Here is a 26,861-nt window from a genome sequence, read left to right on the forward strand (position 1 = left end):
CCTGTGAGCTTTCGGAGTTCGTTTGCCAAAATGACTGAACCGTGGCCAACATTTAAAGATCACAAAATCGTAAGGCAGAACACAGCGGATGCTGGGAATCGGAAATGAAAATACTGGCTGGTGGGCTGGGAGGGGAGGTCAAGGGGAACCCTAGTTCTGGGAGGGAGGGGAAGGTGAAAGGACAAGTGTGGGATAGGGTCGAGGCCCCCTTGTCCTCACCTTCGCCCCTATCAGCCTCAATACTCAACCGGTCATTTTCTGCCATTTCCACTACCTCCAGTGGGATGTCATCACCAAATACATCTTCCTTCCACTCTCAGCATTTCTAAAGGGAATGTTCCCTCCACGGGCCCCTTTGTTTTCATTTTATTTAATTTTTAAAACTGTTCTTTGCCTTTTACTTCTTCATTTTTCTTTCCCCCTCCCCCACTCTTTCCCCCTATTTTATCCCCCCTTTCCTTACCTTTTCCTCCCCCTTTCTTCCCAATTTTACCTCTCTCCCCCCCCCCACATCTTCATCTGTCACAGCTTACCCTCTGATTTCAGCTTTTTCTGCCGTTTGGCCATTCACACCTTCTATTCGCTCTATGAACTGCCATTAGCAGCCTTTTCCCTTGTTTTTGTGGCTATGACTCATCTTCCATTCCCTCACCCCACAGTATAAATATCTCCCACTCTCTATGCCTTTTAGCTTTGACAAAGGGTCATCTGGACGCGAAACTTCAGCTCTTTTCTCTCCTTACAGATGCTGCCAAACCTGCTGAGATTTTCCAGCACTCTCTCTTTTGATTCCCTCCATGATATGGTGGCACAGTGGGTTAGGACTGCTGCCTCACTGCGCCAGGGACCTGGGTTCGATTTCCAGTTTGGATCATTGCCTGTGTGGAGTCTGCATGTTCTCCCCGTGTCTGCGTGCGTTTCCTCCGGGTGCTCCAGTTTCCTCCCATAGTCTGAAAGATGTGCTGGTTAGGTGCATTGGGCGTACTAAATTCTCCCACTGTGTACCCGAACAGGCACCGGATTGTGAGCAACTAGGGGATTTTCACAGTAACTTCATTGCAGTGTTAATGTAAGCCTACTTGTGACATTAATAAAATGATACCATGGTCTGCATCTCAATTGCCCCCAACACTCAATCCCCCCCCACAGCACCTTTCCATGCTAACCCAGGAGACCTTACACCTGCCCTTTTACTCCTCTCTCCTCACTGCCCAAGGCCCCAAACACTTATTCCAGGTGAACCAACAATTCACATGCACTTCTTTCAATTTAGTCGACTGTATTTGCTGTTCACAGGTCTCCTCTTCACTGGGGGACAAAATGCAGACAGGGTGGGCGGATCATGCCTGCTCAGTCCACAAGCATGAACCCGAGTTTCAGGTAGTCTGTTATTTTAACTTTCCACTTTGCTCTATGTGGTGTACGTGGTCTGTCACTTTAAGCAGAAGCGAGACACCTGACTTGAGGACCAATGGTCATTTCCTCTTCAGTGATACAAAAATCCTTGACGCATCCATAATTTCTTCAGTGGGTGACATGATTTGATTTGTCACATGTATTAATATACAGTGAAAAGTATTGTTTCTTGCGCGCTATACAGACAAAGCATACCGTTCATAGAGAAGGAAATGAGAGAAGAGTGCAGAATGTAGTGTTACAGTCATAGCTAGGGTGTAGAGAAAGATCAACTCAGTGTGAGGTAGGCCCATTCAAAAGTCTGATGGCAGCAGGGAAGAAGCTGTTCTTGAGTCGTTTGGTACCTGTCCTCAGAAGTATCTTCTTCCCGACTGAAGAAGGTGGGACAGAGAATGTCCGGGGTACATGGGGTCCTTAATTATGCTGGCTGCTTTGCCGAGGCAATGGGATTATAATACCAGGAATACAGTGGAATTAGTGGTGGGTTGGAATGCAGGTTTGTGCTGTATGTTTCATGGAAAATAGGAATTAGATGATTCAATTTCATTTAGAAATATTAACAGCTCTGCCCATTGGAGAGAAAAGCTGAAAGCAGCTCCCATGTGGGTTAGATTTGAACTCAGGTCCAGCGGATGAAAGGACAGTGTTTTAACGCTGAAATAACCTGTCTTCCCGTGATTTGTGTTAACAACGCTGACGGGTCACAACACTGGCCGTGACCTTTCCCGCCGTGAAATGGGGCAGCAATGAAATTAGTGCAGCTTTACGTTAGGTTTCACAAAGCTTTGCGGCTTTTAATGTTTTAAAATTAGTACCAAGCGCTTTGTTCCCCTCACCTCCCCTGTCTGGATGAAAAATGATTCTGAGAGCCCTAAGCGTTAAATAAATCAAAAAATGGATTGCTTCAGTGGTGGAGGGTGGACTCTCATCCCAGGAAAAATGAACTGGAAGTTGCTGGATTTGTGTGTATTGGATCTGGGAGTTCCCCTTTCCAGTTCATTGCCTTTTAAGTTAAAAGGAATTTTTTTTGGAGCGCAAATATTTTTCCAAACAAAAGCTCTTTGGGGAGAGAGAAAGGAATTCCCCCTTCCCCACGAGACAAAAGCCCATCTACAGCGTTTCAAGCTGTACGTATTACTTTGATTAGAAATCCCATTTCCAACATCTCTAAGTGCCTTCATCTGCATAAATCATTCGCTAATTAACCACTGTTATTTAATTAGGGTCATCCTGTTGTCGACCAGTCATTAATCAGACCTAATTTAAAAGTACGCCTTCTGTTCATGGATTTTTTTTTCCCCGCCCGGTTCTTCTGAGAGTTGTTTCTCAGAGCCTGTCACAGCTGCACCTTGGCTCGGTGTTCTGCCTTTGTCTGGTTATTATAGACCGGGGTAACAATGCAGCAAGCAGATGAAGAGGGTCGTCAGTATTGAACCACAACCCAGCTCAGACAGTTAATTGGGCCTCTGACATACACGAAGCAGTTTGGGCTTATCGTACTGATGTTGAGGGGTAATCAAAGTTGCTTTCACTGGCGCTATATTTCCTGCAAACACCTGTATCACTTTGGGATTCAGCCCGAGTGCATCTGAGGGTGACAAAGACCCCAAATCCACTCCTTAAACCAGCACAATATATTGCGCAGTAGCTAAAGTAAATATCAGTGGGTTGCAATTAAAGACAAGCTTTACATAGAAACATAGAAGATAGGAGGAGGCCATTCGGCCCTTCGAGCCTGCTTCACCATTCATCACAATCATGGCTGATCATCCAACTCAATAGCCTAATCCTGCTTTCTCCCCATAACCTTTGATCCCATTTGCCCCAAGTGCTACATCCAGCCGCCTCTTGAATACATTCAATGTTTTGGCATTAACTACTTCTTGTGGTAATGAATTCCACAGGCTCACCACTCTCCTCGTCTCCGTCCTAAATGGTTTACCCTCTACCTTCAGACTGTGACTGCTGGTTCTGGACACACCCGCCATCAGGAACATCCTTCCTGCATCTACCCTGTCTAGTACTGTTAGAATTTTATAAGTCTCTATGAGGTCCCCCGCCACCCCCACTCATTTGTCTGAACTCCAGTGAAAACAATCCTAACCTAATCAATCTCTCCTCATACATCAGTTCCATCATACATCATTGAAATTGTAAAGAGATTACAAGCCAAATGGAAATATTGACAATTTCTTCAAAGTAGAATTAATCTAGTGTTGAGATAATTTGAGTATCTACACAGTGAAAATATTGAAATCTAATAGGAAATGCGATTTACATTCTATGGATTATTTGCAATGAAGAATGCCGTGAGGAGTACTTGTCCAAAATGTTGCACAATTTCAGTCTCGCTCACCCCCCACTTGCCCCCTCTGACACAAGCTCCATGTCCCCAACATATTACATTTAAATTCATTGTGCTTGCGTGAGGCACCTCGCGCCCTCATCACTACCTAATTGGACCCAACGGTGAATATAGACCACCCCATGGCAAGGTATTTTACTTCACGATGGTGGCCCAGATTCTCTGGCCATTTTTTAGTCCAATTTTTTTTTTAAAGTTGCTGAGAGGATGCCTCGAGATGGAGGCTGATGCCCCTCCCCAACCTACAATTGTAAACTGTAGCTCTCTCTGTGCTGGGGAGCCTCTTAATGCACTCCCCCCCCCCCCCCCCCCCCAAGCTTTGAAAGTCCACCTTTTTTTGGGAATTGGCCATCGCTGGCTGGCCAGCATTTTTTGCCCATCCCTAGTTGCCCGTGGAAGGCAGTTGAGAGTCAGCCACATTGCTGTGGCTCTGGAGTCACATATAGGCCAGACCAGGTAAGGAAGGCAGATTTCCTTCCCTAAAAGGACATTAGTGAACCAGATGAGTTATTCCAACAATTGACAATTGTTTCAGTCATCAGTAGCTTCTTAATTCCAGATTTACTTTTTTAACTGAATTGAAATTCCACCATCTGCCGTGATGGGATTTGAATCCCAGTCCTCAGAACATTAGCCAAAGTTCTGGATTAATAGTCTAGCGATAATACCACTGGACCATCACCTCCCCTGTAGTTCTTCATTGGACGGCTGTGTGAACCTTCTGGCCAGTAATTGGTCAAACATGGGCTAAAATCACTGGCTATTCTTGACACAGTGCGGGGTCGAGACCCCCGTTTGACTCAGACATCGCGGTCCCAAACCAGAATGAAGAGTCCTGCCCACATTGTTTGATGAAAGATAGGGGATAATATTGCTTTATGTTGCACCCTCAATATCCTGTTGCATACTGACCTGTCAGCAGTCAATGAATGAGGAAATAGGGAGACAGACACCGACTCTTAAACGGAGAATCTTTGCTGTGTAAAAGAAGCCACTTTGATGAGGAGTCGATGTGGAGAAACATTTTCCACTTGAAGGTTCAGTAACCAGAGGTCAGACTCTCAAAAAAAATCCCAAGGACAAACGAGGACAATTTGTTTTCATGCAGCACGTTGTGGTGATCTGGATGGCTCTACTTGGAAAGGTGGCGGAAGCAGATTCAATAATCATTTCCAAAAATGGAATTGGAAATATCCTTGAAGCAAATAGAAGAATAGGGAGGGGGGGGGGGTGGATCTCATTAGATAACTCAAGAGTCATGGACACAATGGGTTAAATAGTCCCAAATCTGTGCTGTTTGTGCGTGGTCAGCATTTTGCGTAGGTTTGGGGATTGTTTCTCAATGGCTACTCGGGGTTCAGTTGAGGAGGCGTGGTCAGGGCAGTTTTGTATCAATTTGCTCTTTCATGGGATGCGAGAATCATTGGCATTCAATTGATTATCTCTAAATGCCCTTGAGCTAGTGTCTTCCTGAACCGCTGCAGTCCAAGTGGTGTAGGTACACCCACAGCGCTGTTAGGAAGGGAGCATGACAACTTTGACTTAGTGACGTGGCTTCAAGAGGAATTTGGAAGCATGGGTGTTTCCATGCATTTGCTGCTCCTTGTATTTCTAGGTGGTCTTGATAGAACCTCAGAGTTGCTGCACTGCATTTTATAGACGGTACGCACAGTTACCACTGTGCATCGGTGATAGACAGAGTGAATGTCTGACATTCAGAATTAACATGAAATGACCATGAATTTACAGGCAAACCTGGACACAGCACGCTGCCCATTAAAAACACAGACCTCGGGGACTTCACAGCAACCCACCCAGATGTCAGTGGCCACCACGAGTCACAAAATCTTTTTAAAATGATCTCCCTCATGAGGGATTTTAACTCGTCACTTTAGAAGATCTAGCCACTGAATTCCCTCAACATCCAGCCCAATTTAGACTGCCTCAACAATTGCTCAACTCCCAACAGTTCAATCTCTCCTCCCGAGACGACGTTCCACGGGATTCATAAAGCTACACTCCTTCCTCTAATTACTGGTACAGTTCCAACAATTTCACAGACCATCGGCTTTGCTGAACTGGCACTACCCCTGGGTTTCTCTGAACTCCAGTATTCATTGCTCAGTGAAGCCAGGAGACTGGAGCGTGCAAACAGCTCCCAGGGCCTCTCTGTGGGATGCAAACAACACAAGGTCCAAAAATGTTGCCCAACCATCTCTCACAGGAAACCCACCAAGAGAATTTGAAATCAGAGGAACTTCTTAAGCTCCCCCTGCCCTCCCCCGCTACATCTCCATGAGGACATAAAACATTCAGTGTCCCCTGAAAGACTAAGACTAATTTAACTCCCAAGCCAAAACATCTCTTTTTTGTGAGCAGTGTGCAGACATCATACCTCCAGCTAAGTAAATCCACCTGCTGTTTATGGCTCCATGTCTCCTAATCTGGAGTCTATTAAATAAATAAACATGGATAACCTTCTGAACAATTAGATGTTCTGGAAATGTCTAAAGCCCAGCATTTTAGCTACATTACATTTACCACAACCATCATCCCACAGCTAATCATTGGGCGTGATTTTCCCACCCTACAACGCTGGTCAAATAGCAGGGCAGGAAATGCAAGTGGGAGGCCAAAATTAGAACGATCTTCCCAGGCCACTTTTATTGATGCTATTATCCGGGCTCACTTCGATTTCTAACCTCGCCGGTGGAGATCCACACCAACAGGGACCACAGCTGGTCCCAAGCAATGGGGACCAGACGTGATGGCCTCATCGGTGGGACTGAACGCCTTTGAGGCCCTCTCCCCCCACCAAGGGGAGGGGTGAGCTGTGCCCCTTGGACAGTGCCAACCTGGCACACTGGTTGTGCCCAGGGGTCAGGGCCTAGTGGTGGGGCCGGCAATCGGGAATGGCCATCGGGAGATTGGTGGCCAGGTTTGAGAGGAGGGGTTGGTGGTGGATGTCAACCGATCCCAAGCATATTGCGAGATCAGTGCCTGACAACCCCGAGCATTGTGCTGCTGGCCTCTCCGGTGGGTTTTGGCTCCGCTACCCTCCCTTCCCCTCTCAATGACCGACCTCTTGATGTCCCTGGAAAGAGCCTAAGGCATGGATGTTGAGAATGATGGTCACTGGCAGGACGTGAGATTTGGGGGCTGGGGGGAGGGAGAAGGGGTGGGTTCGACGGATTGCAGTTCTATCTGCTGCTAGACCATGCAGCATGCATGTCTACCACCACCTCACAGCACAGCTCAGCTTCAGATGCCTTTGGCACTGGTTCCCCATCACATGGAGGTCAGATGTCCTGGGTCTGTACACTTCCCACAGGGGAGTACATTGTCCTCCACTTGCTCCTCATTGGTGTTTGTGCAACAGCCGCTTCTTCTTGACATTCTGTCCTCTCACTGACCCGTCATCCAGACTCCAAACGTTGGCTCTATTCTCTCTCCACAGATGCCGTCAGACCTGCTGAGTTTTTCCAGCATTTTCTGGTTTTTGTTTCAGATTCCAGCATCCGCAGTATTTTGCTTTAATCTTGAGAGAGTTGGAATTTGTTTTGTGCACTTCTAGGGCTGTGTATAAAACCTTACTCTTACCAAGTCTACTCTGCATTCTGAGTTCCACACTCCTGGGCTGCCAACACCCAACTAGAGTGGGGGCAACTGATGATCCAAATGGACAGTTGCCTCCATAAAATGTGCATGCACCCTGCTCCCATTCCCGCTCCTGCATCAACTCTGTCACTCTGTGGTGACAAGCTGGGCCTAGGTGTGGCCATTCTACAACGTACCCCCACACCCAAAAGGAAATTTGATGCTGGGAATTAAATTGGCAGCTGCAAAGAGAAACATTAAACCAAATGTTTGACTACCACCTGGTGGTAATGTTTGTTACTGCATGCGATGTACACAAGGTGGAGAAACAGCAAGAATCATCGTTGCAACTGTTCCTTTACAAGTTTGTCAACAGAATTACAGTAAAAAAGATTCCACATAAATTGCCACAAATCTCTCACCTTAAAAATCAGAAGGCTGTAGGTCCAAACAGCAGAGATTCAAACACACAAATCAAGGCAGACTATTGAGCTCAGTACTGAGGGAGTGTTACACAGTTAGAGAGCTCCCACCTTTTGAGTGAGATATTGAAATTAAGTCCCATTGGCTCTTCCAGGTGGACTTAAAAGACTCCCAGAGGACTATTCGAAGAGGAACAAAGTTCACTCAGTATTTATCCTGCAATCAACATTATTTCAAAAAACATTCGTAAGCAAGTCCTTACTTCACTGCAGTTTGTGTAAGCTGTACACAGTTACTGCTGTATTTCCCTATCTCACAAAGACTGTATTGTCAAAGTACTTCATAGACTGCGAAACATCTGGTTCCGCCTAATATCATAAACGGTGCTACATGAATGCAGCTTCTTTCTGTTTTATATATTTTTTAAACCAGGTCCGGTAAGGGACATCAGAATTCACACCGTGTGCTTTACACGCCATACTGATGTCTACTACATGTCATACACACACCTCTGAACCAAATATTGTTATGGTTCAGGTCAGAAACTCCCAAGTTTTTTGTCCCACTTTTATTATGGAGCCCGCCTGGAGTTTTCACCTTGAATTGGGCTAGGATAAGCATGTGTTTCACCTCGGGTATGATTCAAATGACCCACTATGGAGCCTTTATCAAAAAGTTTATTTAAGAATATATTTAACATGAATAGTAAGAATATTAACAATAACTGCTATCAATTACAAACAAAACAACCACAATAATGTACAACTCTCAACAAATATATCCAAGATGTTCTAATCAAACCAATCCCAAAACCCCTCTAAGTTTAACACAGCACAGACTAATGCTCACGGGACACTGGAACGGAGTCCTTTGGATGAATGCTGCAGTTCTCTTGATACACTCAGAACAATTTGAAGTCAGAATAGCTTCCCAGAACACCAGCGAGAGACTCTGGTCAAGCCACCAACAGATTTTCTACTGCAGGAAGGCAAGAAGCCTTGCTTTCAGCTAGCCTAGCAGAACTTCCAAAGCGCAGGGAGAGAGAAAGAGACACTGCTTTCAGTCTGATCTCCATTCCCTTCTAAACTAAAACACTGTTGCCAGCCAAAAACAGAAAATGAAACCTTGAATTCCCTAGGAAGGAAAAAAACTGTCCAGAACCCATGACCTTCCTCCTAACAATGCAGGACCATAAAACAACCCAAAGTAAAAATAAACAAACCCCATTTAAACCACTGAAGGAGCAATAAAATGGCTTCTACAGACAGCCCGGCAACAATGAGAGCTACAGAGAACATGATTTTAAAATAAACATCTCTTAAAGGTACACTAACGTCACAATATCCTACAGTAAAGAAACTAGAAACTTTGCAATTAGCACAGTTTTCAAAACAAAAGTGGACTCAGTCTCCAAGCATCTTGGTCTAAGCTAGCCAGTGTATCTAGGTGTGAGGAGAAGTGAATTACTGGCTAGTCAGTATTGATGGAATGTCTTTCTCCTGAACAGTCAACCAGGTGTTTTTCCTCTCTCCGCGGATGCTGCTGAGTTTGTTTCCAGCAGAGCTGGTTTTATTCAAGATCAACATTTACGAGGGTTTTTGATAAAGTACACCGGGGTGTTGGGGGAGGGGGGGGACTGTTTCCACTGGCAGGTGGCTCAGCTACCAGAGACGATAGATTTAAAGCAGTTGGGGAGATGAGGAAAAGATGTCTTAAAAAATAAAATGTTTATGATCTGGAACGTGCCCCCTGAAAACAGCTGTAATGGTAACCTCCAGAGAGTTGAATAACTACTTGAAAATTTTAAGGCTATGGGGAAAGAGTTGGGTGGGGTAGGATTCATTGGACAGCTCTTTCAAAGAGCCAGCACTGGTCCCAAGGGCTGAATGGCCTCCTTCAATGCTCTATAATTTTATGATTCTAGGTCAGAAATGTTTTGATATTCTCTGGCATTCAGCAGCAGTTATTTGCTTGTTTTCTCTGACAGGGTTGCAGAGAATCCTGTGCTTGATGTTGGTAGATCTGGATTTCAGCTCCACTGCTGGTACATTTAGCTGCAGTAATTATTCAACCATCATGGATTGATTTTTCTACTTATTTTAAGATGAACCAGTTTAAGAAAAATTAACATTCTTGAAAAATACTAGCCTATCAAGAATCAGGAGAAGTTCTGCAAACAGAACTGGGAATTCTGTTGAGATTTGTAGACCGGCCATTATATGAAAATGCAGAAGCGGCTGGGATCTTTTCCTTGCTCTGAAAGGCACCAAAAATTCACAAATAATAACGCTTATTGGGGTGGTACAGTGGCAGAGTGGTTAGAAATGCTGTCTCGCAGCACCAGGGACCCAGGTTCGATACCCAACTTTAGTGACTGTGTGGAGTTTGTACATTCTCGCCATATCTGCGCGGGTTTCCTCCGGGTGCTCTGGTTTCCTCCCAGTCCATAAATATACTGGTTAGGTGGATTGGCCATGCTAAATTGACCCCTCGTGTCCAAAGATGTATAGGTTAAGGGATTAGTGGGGTAAGTATTTGGGGGGGGGGGGAATTAGTGGAGTTACAGGGAAAAGGTCTGGGTAGGATGCTCTCTTGGAGAGTCAGTGAGCCAAATGGCCTCCTTCTCTATTGTAGGTATTCTATGATTGCATTCTGACTTTCAAAGTTTTAGCAAGACTATAGAAATCCAGAACGAACATTTATCACTACGTACAAAAGAAAACTCAGTTGTTTGTCAGAGAAGTTGAAAAGAGACAGCCCTTAAGATGCAAACAGAGAATCTTCCTTCAATTGTATAGGGTGTTGGTGAGACCACGTCTGGGAGTATTGTGCCCAGTTTTGGTGTTCTCATTTGAGGAAAGATGTGGTGGCATTGGAGGCAGTTCAGAGGAGGTTCATCAGATAGATTCCAGGGATGAAAGGGTTGACGTATGAGGAGAGATTAAACAGTTTGGACTTATAAGTTTAGAAGGATGAGAGGGGATCTGATCGAAGTATATAAATTTTAAAATAAATTGATAAGGTAAATGTAGACCAAATATGTTTCCTCTTATGAGGCAACCTAAAACAAGAGGTCACAGGTATAGGTTGGGAAGCGGTAGATTTAAAACTGAGATGAGGAGGAACTACTTCTCGCAGAGAGTGGCGAATTTGTGGAACTCGCTGCCCCATAGCGCGGTGGAGTCTGAATCGTTGAATGGTTTCAAGGCGGCGATAGGTATATTTTCCAATAAAAAAAAGGGATAAGGGAAACAGGTGGGGAGGTGGATTTGAGACCAGGGAGAGATCAACCATGATCAGATTGAATGGCGGAGCAGGCTCAAAGGGCTGAATTTGCCTAATTCTGCTCCTAATTCCTACGTTCTTACTGGGTAATGATTTGAGGTTTTCCATCTCACTGGTCTTGTTTGCCAAATTCAGCGAGTATCGCATGTGATTATTCCCTTTTATCTCATGGCAAAAAGCAAGACAAAACTAGAAAGTGAGCTCCAAATCCACCGAGCCATGCCTGATCTAAGCAATTAAGATATTACTTAGATAGAATTTATAGTAGCACAGTAACAGGCCATTTGGTTAATGTTGAGTGAACCAGCTTCCGCCATACACCATCTATCAGCACATCTTTCTATTCCTTTCTCCCTCACGTACATGTCTACCTTCTCCTTATCCACCTCAACTAATTCATGTGTGTTGTGTATTGGAAATGTGATAGGCAGGATAGACTTTGGTTAAAAGCTTTATTAATGGTGTGTAGTCTCTCCCATGGCTGCTTCTTTCCTGTTTTCCATGATGTGTTCTCCACATCATGTCTTTCCTGTTTCCCATGCTTAACCTATTACATCACTTCCAGAGCACACTAATACAGCAGAGCTCTGCATGAGTCAATAGGAATAAAATATAGATGCATAACGTTTCCTTCCCTCGTAAATTGAATGTTCCCAAAACAAGTTCAACATGAACAATAGTCAATAAGTCAGTCACTGTTATTAATAATAATAAGTCTCAGACATTCTGGAAGTTGGTCTCTGAATGGTTGATGGTGAACCGCTGGCATCTTCTCCACACCGATGGAAACCTCTGCCATTGCTGTCTTTGCACTTGGTTTAAACCGGCGTTGGAACTAGAGGTTGTCTCTGCATCTGAACAGAAGGTGAGGTGTTGCTTTCATCATTGGTGTCTGGGATTGTAGGAAGGTCCAGATCTGTGCCTCCAGCCATTAACTGGTCTGCACGTCTCCTCCAGATATTGTCATCCCTGGTCTGGACAGTGTGAAAGACATGTTCAGTCCGTGCAGGAACAGTGGCAGGACCCCATTTCTCCTCTATGGAGTAGTTCGAAATCAAAACTCCTGGTCCTTGGTGGAAAACTCTGTTTTGCCTTGCCTGCCCGCTGTTCCACTTTGTGCGATCTCCTTAGTTTTTAAACAGGTTTCAAGCGATTGAATGTGGAACGCCGCTGCCTTTTTATCACGAGTAAGGCAGGAGAGGTCTTGGTTGTGGAATCTGTTGCATTCTGGTAGACCAGGAGGAATTTGTTAATGCGTTTGATAAGCGAACCTCGTTCCTTGGTCGCTTTCCAGGTATATTTCAGGGTTTGGACGAAGTGTTTTGCTAGTTCATTAGTAGTAGGGTGATATGGTGTGGAAGTAATGTGTTAAGTAGTGTTCTCTTGTAGGAAGTTCTCAAATTTCCGTGAGACAGATTGAGATCTGTTGTGGCTTAGCAGCTGTTTTGGGAAATCTAAAGTGACCAAATACTTCTCCCAGCTTCTCGATGTCTTCTCAGATGAGACAGATGTCATCACAGCGACCTCTGGCCATTTGGTGTGAGCATCAACCATTACTAGGAACATGTGTCCTTCGAAAGGTCCTGCAAAATCCTCATGCACACATTGCCAAGCCTCCTTAGGCCATTCCCATGGATGCCAGGGTGCTAAGGGTGGCAGATATCTAACTTTTGCATAGGAAGAACATGTTCTAGCTTTTTCTCCTCCATTTAAGCATCCAGTCCAGGCCACCAGAATTAATTTATTTCTCTATCCTTCATGTGAATGAATCCACAATGGCCCTTATGTAGTTCCCTAACACCGGCTTCCTCAATGGTGGCGGAGTGGTCACCCCATAAAAGTCATCCTGATTGTACTGAGAGCTCCAATCCAAGGCCACAAGGAACTACAAAAGGTCATGAATGTAGCCCAATCCATCACGCAAACCAGTCGTCTCCCATCCACTGACTCTGTCGACACTTCCCGCTGCCTCGGCAAAGCAGCCGGCATAATCAAGGACCCCACGCACCGGGACCTTCTCTCTTTCACCTTCTTCCGTCGGGAAAAAGATACAAAAGTCTGAGGTCACGTACCAACCGACTCAAGAACAGCTTCTTCCCTGCTGCTGTCAGACTTTTGAATGGACTAACCTTGCATTACGTTGATCTTTCTCTACACCCTAGCTACGACTGTAACACTACATTCTGCACTCTCTCCTTTCCTTCTCTGTGAATAGTATGCTCTGTCTGTATAGCGCGCAAGAAACAATACTTCTCACTGTATGTTAATACATGTGACAATAATAAATCAAATCAATCTCCTGTAGCACTAGGGTGGAATGGTGGCACAATGGTTAGCTCTGCTGCCTCACAGCGCCAAGGACCCGGGTTCAATTCCGGCCTCGGGTCACTGTCTGTGGAGCTTGCATGTTCTCCCCATGTCTGCGTGGATTTCCTCCCACAATCCAAAGATGCGGGTTAGGTTGATTGACCATGCTAAATTGCTCCTTAGTGTCTGGGGTACTAGCAGTGTAAATATGTGGGGTTACGGGGATACGGCCTGTGTGGGATTGCTGTCAGTGCAAGCTTGATGGGCCATTTTCTGCACTGTAGGGATTCTAAGCTAAGGTGTCAAGTTAATGTTGAGATGCTGGACATAACCCCCACACCATCCCCCCAAAATTGGTCCTCTTTACCCCCATTTCCTACCCGGATCCAATTTCTACCCCATTTCAGTTTAATGCACCTCTTTTTTAATGATTTATTCATGGGATCTGGACATCATTTTATTGCCCATTCCTACAGATCCTCAAGGACAGAATGTGGCAAGTCACCTTCCTGAACCACTGCAGTTCATGTTGTGTAGATGGTACATCCACAGTGCTATTAGAATCATAGAATCCCTAGAGGGCAGAAGGAGGCCATTCGGCTCATCAAGTCTGCACCCATCACAATCCCACCCAGGCCCTATTCCCATAACCCCACTTATTTACCCTGCTAATCCCCCTGACACGAAGGGACAACCTGGCATGGCCAATCAACCTAACCTGTACATCTTTGGACTGTGGGAGGAAACCGGATCACCCCGAGGAAACCCACGCAGACACGAGGAGAACGTGCAAGACTCCGCACAGACAGTGACCCAAGCTGGGAATTGAACCCGGGTCCCTAGCGCTGTGAGGCAGCAGTCCTAACCACTGTGCCACTAGAGAAACAGTTCCAGGATTTTGGCCCAGCGATGATTCTCCTTCACACCACACACACACACACACACACACACACACACACAGTCTAAAAGCAGATCAAAGTAAAGCAGTACAGTTATTAAAACAGCAGTGCCCTCCTCACTCTGGCTTCTGCTTGTAATCATAATCAGGAGTATTGGTTGTGGTATATCTATGTTCAGTACAGGGTTCAGAATCACGGTAGACAGTTAGAAACAACTGCAGATTAATAATCCTACTATGTTCCGTAAAATATACCAAAAGCAGTCATTGCAATCTTATAACATTACTTTATGATTTATCAAAAAAGCAAAATCACAGCGAACAGGATGGAAAATCCAAACAATTAGTCATAGAGTCATAGAGGTTTACAGCATGGAAACAGGCCCTTCAGCCCAACTTGCCCACGCCGTCTTTTCTTTTTTAAAGCCACTAAGCTAGTCCCAATTGCCCGCATTTGGCCCATATCCCTCTGTACCCATCTTACCTATGTAACTGTCTAAACGCTTTTTAAAAATTGTACCCGCCTCTACTACTACCTCTGGCAGCTTATTCCAGACACTCACCACCCTCTGAGTGAAAGAGTTGTCCCTCTGGACCCTTTTGTATCTCTCCCTTCTCACCTTAAACCTATGCCCTCTAGTTTTAGACTCCCCTCCTTTGGGAAAAGGTATTGACTATTTAACTGATCTGTGCCCCTCATTATTTTATAGACCTCTATAAGATCACCCCTCAGTCTTCTACGCTCCAGAGAAAAAAGTCCCAGTCTATCCAGCCTCTCCTTATATCTCAAACCATCATCAAGTCCCAGTAGCATCCTAATAAATTTTTTCTGCACTCTTTCTAGTTTAAGAATATCCTTAGTATCCTTAATATAATTAGCTTATGTTAAATGGCTTCTATCGCGCAGTTTAGGTGGGTTCTGACCAATAGTGGCAGGAAAAAAAAAGGTTGTCTGCTTTAAACTAGAGTGGAAGTTGTGTGGAGGAATGATAAGATTTGCCATTCCAATCTGTTTCTTTCTTGCATGCAAGAGCAACCAAAGTTCACGTTGAAAAGGTTGAAGCTTGCGATGGAAAATGCAAAATGCAAGCAGGTAGCTGCTTTGTGATGGGAGGTCTCCATTTTTGTACTGTCACCGCCATTTTTTAACCCCAAAGTCCGGAGCTTTTGCTGCAATTTAGAGAGAGGTGCATTTTTGTTCAGGTCTAAATACAGGTTTGTCTCAGGCTAAGGTGCTCACTGCTGCTGTGGTATTCTATTTAGTGCTAATCCAGCATCGGGCGGTAGTTTGAGTTAACTGTGGGTGAGTGAATCAGATATAAAATTGCCAAACTTACCTCATATTTCCAGCAATTAAGAGGCACAGGTTGTAAATATGAGAGAAGATGAACAGGAAGAGAATACTGGAAAAGAGCATCACCATCCAGGAGCCATGATCTTTCCGGAACATATTTAGTCGAAGTAATCGACCTGGTGCAAGAAAAATTTAAGGCAAACTTACTTAATTTCAGTACAAAGAAATTGACTGCTTTAAAACACACACTTCGGTGATCTGCCTCCACTATTTTTTAAAATAAGTTTACCTCTTACAATAAATTCTCCCAATCAACAATATCAGAAGGCCACGCAAAGCAGGTCAGAAAAGGTAGGAGAAAAATGGGATGAAAAATCAGCTTAGACACATCAGGAAGAAATTTTTTATTCAAAAAAGTGCTAAATGTTTAGGATAATTTGTTATTCGAGTGTAGCAGACCACTCCAAACCTGTTTGAAATACAGTCAATGCATTAAAAGGTATTTACGTACAGAAGGATGAGCTTTGGAAAGTCACATCATCTTTTCTCACCCCGAGAGGCCTTTCTAATTTTACTTAGATCATGTTTAAACAGCTCAACAAGCGGCAGAGAATCATTATAAGCACAGGGAGGTGGTCATTCAGCCCATCAAGTCTGTGCCAGCTCTGAAGAGCTATGCAATTTGTCCCACTCCCCTGCTTTCTTTGTAGCTCTATAATCTTTCCCATTCCAAATGCTTGTCTAGGCAAACATGAAGGTTGTGTGCAGAAAATGGCCTCCTGTTGAGCGTTGTCAACTTTCAGCTTAAATCTTGGAATAGTAGCATGCCTGCAAAATGTTCACATCACGAGACAACTTGGGCGGGATTTTCCAGCTGCACTCACCCCAAAGCTGGAAAATCCCAACCGAGATCAATGGATCTTTGCATGGTCCGTGTCCCACCCACTACGATTCCCATGGCGGGCAGGATGGGAAAATTCCACCCCTTCTTCATAATGGTATGTCAACTTTATAGTGTGATGGTGCGATCAGCGTTATTCTCGGAAGACACGTACCAACCAACTCAAGAACAGCTTCTTCCCTGCTGCCATCAGACTTTTGAATGGATCTATCTCGCATTAAGTTAATCTTTCTCTACACCTTAGCTATGATTGTAATACTACATTCTGCACCCTCTCCTTTCCTTCTCTATGAAGATGCCTGTATTGTGCGCAAGAAACAATACTTTTCACTGTATACCAATACATGGGACAAAAATCAATCAAATCAAACACTTTCCTCCAGTCTGAAAAACAGAGGGGTGCACACACCTCCAAGCAACTTATCCAACTAACCTCTTAAGCACCACCTGGCCCTCAATTGGCAGAGCCTGCAGATCATGCATTGGACTGACCAACCATCTCGGACTCGAGTGGAAGCAAGTCATCCTTGAACCTGAGGGACTAAGGCGAATATAATTCAAAGGCTTCGGACAGAGCCACACGTCAGGTTGGGGGGGGGGGGGTGATGGTCCCTCCTACTTAGGCTTTTATGCCCAACAGAATGGGCGGGTTTCCTCCGGGTGCTCCAGTTTCCTTCCACAGTCTGAAAGATGTGCTGGTTAGGTGCATTGGCCATGCTAAATTCTCCCTCCATCTACCTGAATCTCCGGAGTGTGGCGACTAGGGGATTTTCACAGTAACTTCATTGCAGTGTTAATGCAAGCCTACTTAGTGACACTAAGAAATAAACTTTAAACTTCAGGGTCTCCCATGCATAAACATCCCCAACTGACCTTTAAAATTAAAATATGAAAGACAGGATCCCTGATATTGCCCTGAAACACCACTCACACAGCACCGTTAAAAATATTATCTCAGCATTCACTCATTTGTTGCTGTGGGGACATCACTGGACAAACATGGAGGTAGTCAATTTTGACAGAACAGTGACTGCAATCCAAAAAAATAATTAACTGGGACACCCGAAAGAGGCGACGAGAAGTTTTATAAGGGTGCATAATTTCTCACCCTGGCCTATAGTTATTCTGCCATTTTTTTTTTTAAAACAGAGGGAGGGTGGGGAGAAGAGGGAGTTGGTCAAATAAGTTTGGAAATTTATTAAACAAATTCCCTGAGAAATATTTATAATTGTTGACTTTTAATTAATTGCACTTCCTAAGCCACAACTTTTCGGATGCCAGGGTGAGGTCTGGGTTACAAAGCATAATCTCTGTTTTTTTGCAGTGAAGTGAAGGTTTATCCATATTCAGCCATGGATCAGTTTGAAGAGAGTTTTAAAACAAAACACCTTATTGTCTTGAACTTACTACAGGCACTGGACAGAGTGCCAACCACTGGCAAGAATGCAAGAATAAGATGTAACAAAGTAGTGAAAATAGTGGTTAAACACAGTCATTCACAAAGAATCTGAATGAAGATTCCTCCAAACTGATGTTTCAGTAAGAAACACCTTGGTTCCTCATGTCCCTTCCAAAACGCCTGCAGCAAATTCATGGCAGAAGCTGAATTTACTGCCTTTGCAGGCAAGAAAAGGTAATTTATCACTTCACTGAGTCAATGGCGTGTGTGTATCATTTGCACAAAGCCTTAGAACAGCAGTTGCTACACAACGATGTTTGAATGCTATATTTAAACAATAATACGCAGCTATTATAGCTACGGGTGCAGAGGAAGTTGGGAAGGCTGTTAAAATGGCATGCGAGATCATTGGAGATATGTGTATATTTATAGACAGATACAAAAACAGGGAAACTGCACCCCTTTGTTTTCATTCTATTTTATTTAATTTATTACTGTTAGAATCCCTACAGTGCAGAAAGAGGCCATTGGGCCCATCGAGTCTGCACCGACCACAATCCCACCCAGGCCCTACCCCCATATCCCTACTTATTTACCCACTAATCCCTCTAACCTACGCATCTCAGGACACTAAGGGGCAATTTGGCATGGCCAATCGGCCTAACCCGCACATCTTTGAACTGTGGGAGGAAACTGGAGCACCCGGAGGAAACCCACGCAGACATGAGGAGAATATGCAAACTCCACACAGATAGTGACCCAAGCCGGGAATCGAACCCAGGTCCCTGGAGCTGTGAAGCAGCAGTGCTAACCACTGTGCTACCGTGTTCTCTACCTTTTATTTCTTTATTGTCTTTCTTGATTTCTCTCCCCCCCCCCCCCCCCCCCCCCGTCAGACCTGCTGAGATTTTCCAGCATTGTCTCTTTTGGTTTCAGATTCCAGCATCCGCAGTAATTTGCTTTTAAACCGTACCAAATCCCTATAAAACATTGTTTAGGCCCCAGCTTCATTGTGAGCATCACACTTTAGGAAGGAGAGCGAAGCCTTCGGGATGGCGAAGAGGAAATTTACATGAATGGTACCAGGGATGAAAAGCTTCAGAAACGGCGGGGCCTCGAAAACTGGGGTCGTTCGCCTTAAAAACAGAGAAGGTTAAGAGGAGATTTGATTGGCGTGTGCAAAATCCTGGAGGATTCTTATGGAGTAACTAAGGGGAAACAGCTCCCAATGCAGAAGGGTCAAAAGCCAGAGGACATAGGTCTCTCACACAGAAGCAACATGAAGGAAATATGGATTTAGCCTCAACTTACAATGATCGGTAATGCACTGCCAGAAATGGTGGCCAATTCAATAATAACTTCCAAAAGGAGATAAAAGAGAGATGACACAGATATGAATGGGCTCAATGGCCTCCTTCATTCTAAATTTATAATTCTGAGATTGAGCTAAATGCATTTAATTTAAATGTACAAGATGGCTGACCTCAGCACCCACCATGGCTGACAGAGGGGCAGGCCAGAGGGTGGTGACAGTTTGGAATGTGCTTCCTGGGAGGGTGGCAGAGGTGTGTTGCCTCGCATCCTTTAAAAAAGTACCTGGCACATCATAACATTCAAGGCCAAGTGCTGGTAGATGGGATTAGATGGGAGGTCAGGTGTTTCTCCCCTGTCAGTGCAGACTCGATGGGCTGAAGGGCCTCTTCTGCACTGTAGGATTCATCAGCGCACACCGCAGCTGACCTCGGTGCAGGCAGCAGACGATTGTTAAAGTTATGTTCTAACATTTGAATGGAGTCAAGTATTATAGTAATCAGCCTTAACTACAGGAGCATCTACTTGTAATTTCCAGTAGGCACCAAAGAGGAGTGTGTGTCAAACGTGGCTCCTATTAGATAGCCAAGAAACACAGAAAACATTTTAAGTACAAAGAGAAAAAGGAATCTGATTTTAAGATTGTTGAATTAAATATTCCAAAATTAAAAAACTTATTGACTAAATTCTTCATTTGTATACATTTTATTTTTACTTGTGAACTAAACCACATGCCTAAAAATAAAAGGACATCTTAGTGCCAATAAAAAAAAACAGCTTTCAAAACGTGGTCATGGTTAAATTGGTCACTGTCAACATTTGTAGACATGATGGAAAGAAAATGGTCTGAACACTGGCTCACTGAATTGAACCATAATACCTACAAATGCAATGTTAGTATTCTGTCAAAAGGGAACGATCAGTACATCAGCATTGCTTCCAATACAGAAAAATATCTTCCGAATGCAGCAAGCACACACTAGTACATCTGACATGCTAAATTCGAGAAGCAACATCTGCTCCATTGCCTACAAATTGATGGAAAAAAATGAAACTCTGAAAACACCCCAGCCTAAGTAATGACAGAATTTAGGTAGTTAAAGTGAAAATAAGAGGATTTATAGCACAACATACGTGTTACAGCCACACGAGGAGGAATAAAATGTGATTCCCTTAGGACACCACCCTCAACTCTGACCGTAACAGGGCTTTCTAGGAAAGGATGGAGGAATTTTCTCAATGCCTGTGTTTAACTATTTAGATACTGGTTGCAATGAAATGAGTCTGACAGACTTCCTTGAGGTTTGAAGCAAGAAAAAAGTTCAATGAGTTAAAACCCACCCAAGTAAAAAGAGAGTGAAATATTTAAAAGGTAAACAAACCCACACTTCTTGAACCTTCACGACCCACATTCACACACACAAACATGAAAAATTTATAAGTCATACTGTAATAGTTTTTTTTTAAGAAGCAAAATAAAAGTTCAATGCTGAAAGTTAAAAAGTTCGAGTTCACTGCTTAGGAGTCCTTGGCTGTGATAGAAACATTTCCAACTTCCTTTAGATTCTAGGAGTTGAAGCTCATGAAACTGCAATTGCCCAAGACAATTCCCGTTTAATGTGTAACCCATCTCTTCCAGATGGTAATGGGTTTTGCACCCAAATTTCCTATTGATGGAAAATTCACTATCTCTGTGCTAGATTTTGAAACTGTACAAGATAGGGGCCAAAATTCTCCAGCTGCTCATGCCGCTCACATTCTCTTGTCCTGCCTGTAGTGCACTCCAATCCATGGTTTCCCGGCGGCTTGGGATGCCTTCAATGGGAAATCCCATTAACAGTGGCGGGACCAAAGAATCCCACCTCCAGCGAACAGTATGCCACCTTCCACTGCGGAGAAACACGTGGCCAGGAGGCTGGAGAATCTCGCCCACTGTCTTAACTTGGGAGAGGAGACAAGGGTGGTTCCTGCTGCTTCTTTGGCAGCTTTACCAGATGACCGACTGATTCTGTCTTTAGCAGCTGGCATGAAGAGATTTAGCAACAGTTACTTCAGTCACATTGTGGTGAACCATCGTTGGTTACCACTGTGGGGTTATTCCAATGTTGCTGTTGGGTTAGGGTGTTGACACTGTGGGGTTGTTATAATGTTGTTGTTGGGCTAGGGTGTTTACACTGTGGGATTAATATACCTGTGGTGGATGCTGTTATGGCACATCCCGGTCGGGCCCCGCCTCCTGGGAGAGGTATAAGACCCTCTGCTCAGGCGGGACCCCTCCAGTCTGGAATGGTGTACTCGTGTTTAGATAGTTCCATTGTTTGTCAATAAAAGCCTTCAATCGCTGAAGCCTTGTACCTCGTGCTTGATTGTCGCGCATCACACATGACATCTCCCTCTCCATAATAGTATCAGAAGTGGTTCGCTTTTCTTGTGTGAAATTCTAGAGAAGGATGTTGTGGCATGGTCTGCATTGCAATTCACAGTGGAACATTCCAGAAGCTGATCAACTTGCAACAGCAGACGTTCAATGACTGGTGGTCACCATCATCAGTCAGTCCCCTGTATGTTTGGTCAACCAGTAAAATTACAGAAATATCACTCCTGCACAACTCACATCATCGCGACAATACACCGCATTAGAACTTTCAAGGAAATCATGTAGTTCGATTCCCAGCTCGGGTCACTGTCTGTGTGGAATTTGCACATTCTCCTCGTGTCTGCGTGGGTTTTCTCCGGGTGCTCCGGTTTCCTCCCACAGTCCAAAGATGTGCAGGTTAGGTTGATTGGCCAGGTTAAAAATTGCCCCTTAGAGTCCTGAGATGTGTAAGTTAGAGGGATTAGCGGGTAAATATGTGGGGGTAGGGCCTGGGTGGGATTGTGGTCGGTGCAGACTCGATGGGCCGAATGGCCTCCTTCTGCACTGTAGGGTTTCTATGTTTCTATGTTTCTATCAGGGAGCAAGTACAACTCTGTTATAAAAGCAAATTTCTGCGGATGCTGGAATCTGAAACCAAAAGAGAAAATGCTGGAAAATCTCAACAGGCCCGACAGCATCTGTGGAGGGAGAACAGAGCCAACGTTTCAAGCCTGGATTTCCAGCATTTTCATATCGTTTCAGATTCCAATGTCCACAGTAATTTGCTTTTGTTCTGTTGAACAGAACCTGTCTAAATGCAATAATCTTGTGGGTACTTGGGGCAGCACAGAATTGCAGCAATTGAAGCTTCAATACGCAGTATGTCACAGGTTGGCAGGATGCAGGCTTAATTCCACACAAGGCGAGCTGTTGATTAGGTCATGTACCTTATCACAAGCTGCTTTAAAGCACTACATGATGACTAGCTACTGAGAGGATGGCAGAGAGGAGCGGCACGGTGGCACAGTGGTTAGCACTGCTGCCTCACAGTGCCGGGGACCTGGGTTCGATTCCAGCCTTGGGACACTGTCTGTGTGGAGTTTGCATGTTTTCCCAGTGTCTTTGGGGGTTTCCTCCCACAGTCCAAAGATGTGCGGGTTAGGTTGATTGGTCATGTTAAATTGCCCCTTAATGTCAGGGGGAGAATAAATATGTGTGGGGTTATGGGAGAGGGCCTTGGTGGGATTGTGGTCAGTACAGACTCGATGGGCCAAATGGCCTCCTTCTGTGCTGTGGGGATTTTATGAACCTATGAAGAATGGATGCAAATTTCCATCCTAAAATCATAAGAAATGGAAACAGAAATAGGCCATTCAGCCCATCGAGCCCGTTCTGCTTTTCAACAAGACAGTCATTGATCTGACTGCTGCCTTGTCTCCATTTCCCTGCTGGCCTTCCGTAACCCATGATCTCCCGAAAATCAAAAAAATCTGCCTGACTCAGCCTTGACTATATTTAATGACACAGCCTCCACACAGAGAATTCCAAAGTTAATGACCTTCTGAAAAATAAATCTATCCTCATCTCCATCTTAATTGGGAGACTCCATGTGAAACTATGCCTCCTGGTTCTAGGTCCCTCACCATCCTGTAGCCATGGCGATAAACATCAAGGGACAAGTGGCACTGTATCTCTAAGAAGAGTAAGGGAAGAAAATAAGGAAAGCTAACTAAAAATATATTTGTCACTTTTTTTCCCTCTGAATGAATTTCATATTACATTATTTACGTTACGGGCAACATGGTGGCACACTGGTTAGCACTGCTACTTCACAGTGCCAGGGACCCGGGTTCAATTCCGGCCTTGGATGACTGTCTGTGTGGCACACTCTTCCCACGTCTGCGTGGGTTTCCTCCCACACTCCAAAGACATGTGGGAAAGGTTAATTGGCCATGCTAAATTGCCCCTTTGTGTCAGGGGGATTTGTAGGGTAAATACCCAGGGTTACAGGGATAGGGTTTGGGTGGGATTATTTTCAGTGCATGTTTGATGGGCCAAATGGCCTCCTTTTGCACTAGGGATTCTATGATTATAGTTCTGGCCGTTTTTACCCTGCTGGCTGTATTGTACAGGAGCTTTTCATATTGTGGGATTAAGCTGGTCTTATTGATTTTCGATTGGCACATTGGGCAGTGATGGTGTGCCAACTGTCAGGCCCTAAAAGGCGATCGCCAAGAGACGGCACACCCGAGGGTTAACACAGTAGGTACAGGGAGGAGTCATCAGGCAGGTTTTGTAAGGGTTACCATTCTATTGTGGGAGATGACAAGAATTGATGAATCCCATGTCGGAGAAAAAGCCTCATTCCTTTCCACGCACAGAAGCAGCATTAAGATTAAGATCTACTGGATTGCTCAAGTATATATTTGGGATTTTAATATAGACAGAAAAATAAAATATCCATGTGTTTCACAAAGATTTCTTTTGCACCAGCGTTTTATTTTAAGAATTGTATGGTCGCTAAGTTCACACATCCTACACAGTTCCAGAGCAATTAGGAGACAGATTGGCCGATATCAGTGAAATCATGGTCTTTTGTTCACAGAATTTACAATGCTGCCAGAATCCTGGCTTGTGCAATACTTCAAACACCAAGAGCGACCGTCTCTCTCTCTCTCTCTGCCAGAATAGCTCAGGTGCACAGATGAAGGAAAAGTCTCAGAAAGCTCTGGACCTCGGGGAAATTGGAATCTTTGAGGGCAGCATTTTGCTGAGGTAAGGAATGCCTTTCAGGATTAATGCTGCAGGGTTAAAAAGCACCATTACTTACCATAATGGCAGTGACGATTCTATTGCAGCCATACAGGCTTTGTCGTTATATCATTTCCGAAGCCAAGTGTCATGCCTCCTTTTTTACATAACACAACCAGATTTTGCATTTTTAATTTTACCAAGTACAAAGGTACAAAACATTGTGCAGATAGGGTGACATGGTGGTTAACATTGCTGCCTGACAGCACCAATGACCCGGGTTCGATTCCCGGCTTGGGTCACTGTCTGTGCGGAGTCTGCACGTTCTCCCTGTGTCTACGTGGGTTTCCTCCAGTTTCCTCCCACAGTCCAAAAGACGTGCTGGTTAGGTGCATTGGCCGTGCTAAATTCTCCCTCAGCGTACCCAAACAGGCGCCAGAGTGTGGCGAATAAGGGATTTTCAGAGTAACTTCATCGCAATGTTAATATAAGCCTACTTGTGACACTAATAAATAAACTTTAAGATGCAAATAAATGTGAACTCCGTCTTTTTGATTACAAAGATGCAGGGGACTATAAAAAACACTTTGTAGTTTTATTGTAGAGCTTGTGGACCAGGAAGAGTTCATTTTGTCACCAGGATAAACTGAAGAAAGTATGCAGCGAACAATTTATTTGTATGCTTCCTCTATGTCATGACAAGTACACGTGTTGAGTGTAAGTGAGAACCACTGTTGCAGTACAGCCTCTAAAAAGAACGCTGCAGTTGACTTTGTCATGCAAATACAATGATGAAAAGCTTTATTCAGAAGGAGTCGTATTGTTCAGCAGCACAAGGAAAAACTCCACCAGTGGTTCGGATCTGATTGCACTGCAGTGATGGATTCAATTCTTAGGATAAGTATCTGAAGTGACAAAAATAATTGCAGGCCTACAGGGCAAGGCAGTGGAGCTAGCCAAGTTGCTCAGAGAGACATCATGGACACAATGGACTGAAGGGTCTCTCAGACTGGTGTGGAGGGCATATTGTTCATAGCTAGCATCAAAGAACAAAACAGCACAGGAACCGGCCCTTCGGCCCTCCAAGCCTGCGCCACTCATGTGCCCAACTAGACCATTCGTTTGTATCCCTCTATTCCCAGTCTGTTCATGTGGTTATCTAGATAAGTCTTAAACGATCCCAGCGGGTCCGCCTCAATAACCTTGCTTGGGAGTGCATTCCAGGCCCCCACCACCCTCTGTGTAAAGTACGTCCCCCTGACATCTGTGTTGAACCTTGCCCCCCTCACCTTGAACCTGTGACCCCTTGTGTTTGTCACCTCCGACCTGGGAAAAAGCTTTCCACTGTTCACCCTAATCTATGCCCTTCATAAATTTTATACACCTCTATTAGGTCGCCCCTCATCCTCCGTCTTTCCAGGGAGAACATCCTCAGTTTACCCAATCTCTCCTCGTAGCCAAGACCCTCCATACCAGGCAACATCCTGGTAAACCTTTTTTGTACTCTCTCCAAAGCCTCCACATCCTTCTGGTAGTGTGGTGACTAGAACTGGACGCAGTATTCCAAATGTGGCCTAACCAATGTTCTATACAGCTGCAACATCATATGCCAACTTTTATATTCTATGCCCCGTCCAATAAAGGCAAGCATGCCATGTGCCTTCTTCACCACCCTCTCCACCTGTGCTGCCACCTTTAAGGATCTGTGGACTTGTACACCCAGGTCCCTCTGTGTGTCTATACTCCTGATGGTTCTGCCATTTATTGTATAGCTCCCCCTTACATTAGATCTACCGGAATGCATCACTTCGCATTTATCTGGATTAAATTCCATCTGTGGAGATGCCGGCGTTGGACTGGGGTAAACACAGTAAGTTTAACAACACCAGGTTAAAGTCCAACAGGATTATTTGGTAGCAAAAGCCACACAAGCTTTCAGAGCTCCAAGCCCCTTCTTCAGGTGAGTGGGAATTCTGTTCACAAACAGGGCATATAAAGACACAGACTCAATTTACATGAATAATGGTTGGAATCCATATGGTCTCACTGGCTGTCCTGTCTGGTGACAATACACATCTCTTTAACCCGTCTTAATGCTCTCTCCACTCACATTGTTTGTACCTTTAAAGACTTGATTAGCTGTAAGTATTCGCATTCCAACCATTATTCATGTAAATTGAGTCTGTGTCTTTATATGCCCTGTTTGTGAACAGAATTCCCACTCACCTGAAGAAGGGGCTTGGAGCTCCGAAAGCTTGTGTGGCTTTTGCTACCAAATAAACCTGTTGGACTTAAACCTGGTGTTGTTAAACTTCTTATTAAATTCCATCTGCCATTTCTCCACCCAATGTTCCAGCCTATCTATATCCTGCTGTATTCTCTGACAATGTTCATTACTATCTGCAACTCCAGCAATCTTCATGTCATCCGCAAACTTACTGATCACGCCAGCTACATCTTCCTCCAAATCATTTATATATATCACAAACAGCAGAGGTCCCAGTACAGAGCCCTGCAGAACTCCACAGCTTGCCTGGACTTGGAGTGTCACTGGCTGT

General features: G+C 44.5%; 1 protein-coding gene across 4 annotated transcripts in view; it reads right to left on the reverse strand.

Annotated features, from left to right (window-relative positions):
• Positions 1-26,861, reverse strand: part of tmem117 (transmembrane protein 117) — a 319,128-nt gene that overhangs the window by 226,995 nt on the left and 65,272 nt on the right. For all 4 annotated transcript variants that reach the window (XM_078219733.1, XM_078219734.1, XM_078219736.1 and 1 more), the window contains exon 3: positions 15,629-15,761. In XM_078219733.1, the coding sequence (XP_078075859.1) occupies positions 15,629-15,761 (133 nt within the window). The remainder of the gene's footprint in view (positions 1-15,628; positions 15,762-26,861) is intronic.

The sequence above is a fragment of the Mustelus asterias genome, chromosome 9 (assembly GCF_964213995.1).
Source record: "Mustelus asterias chromosome 9, sMusAst1.hap1.1, whole genome shotgun sequence".
Lineage (NCBI taxonomy): Eukaryota > Metazoa > Chordata > Chondrichthyes > Carcharhiniformes > Triakidae > Mustelus > Mustelus asterias.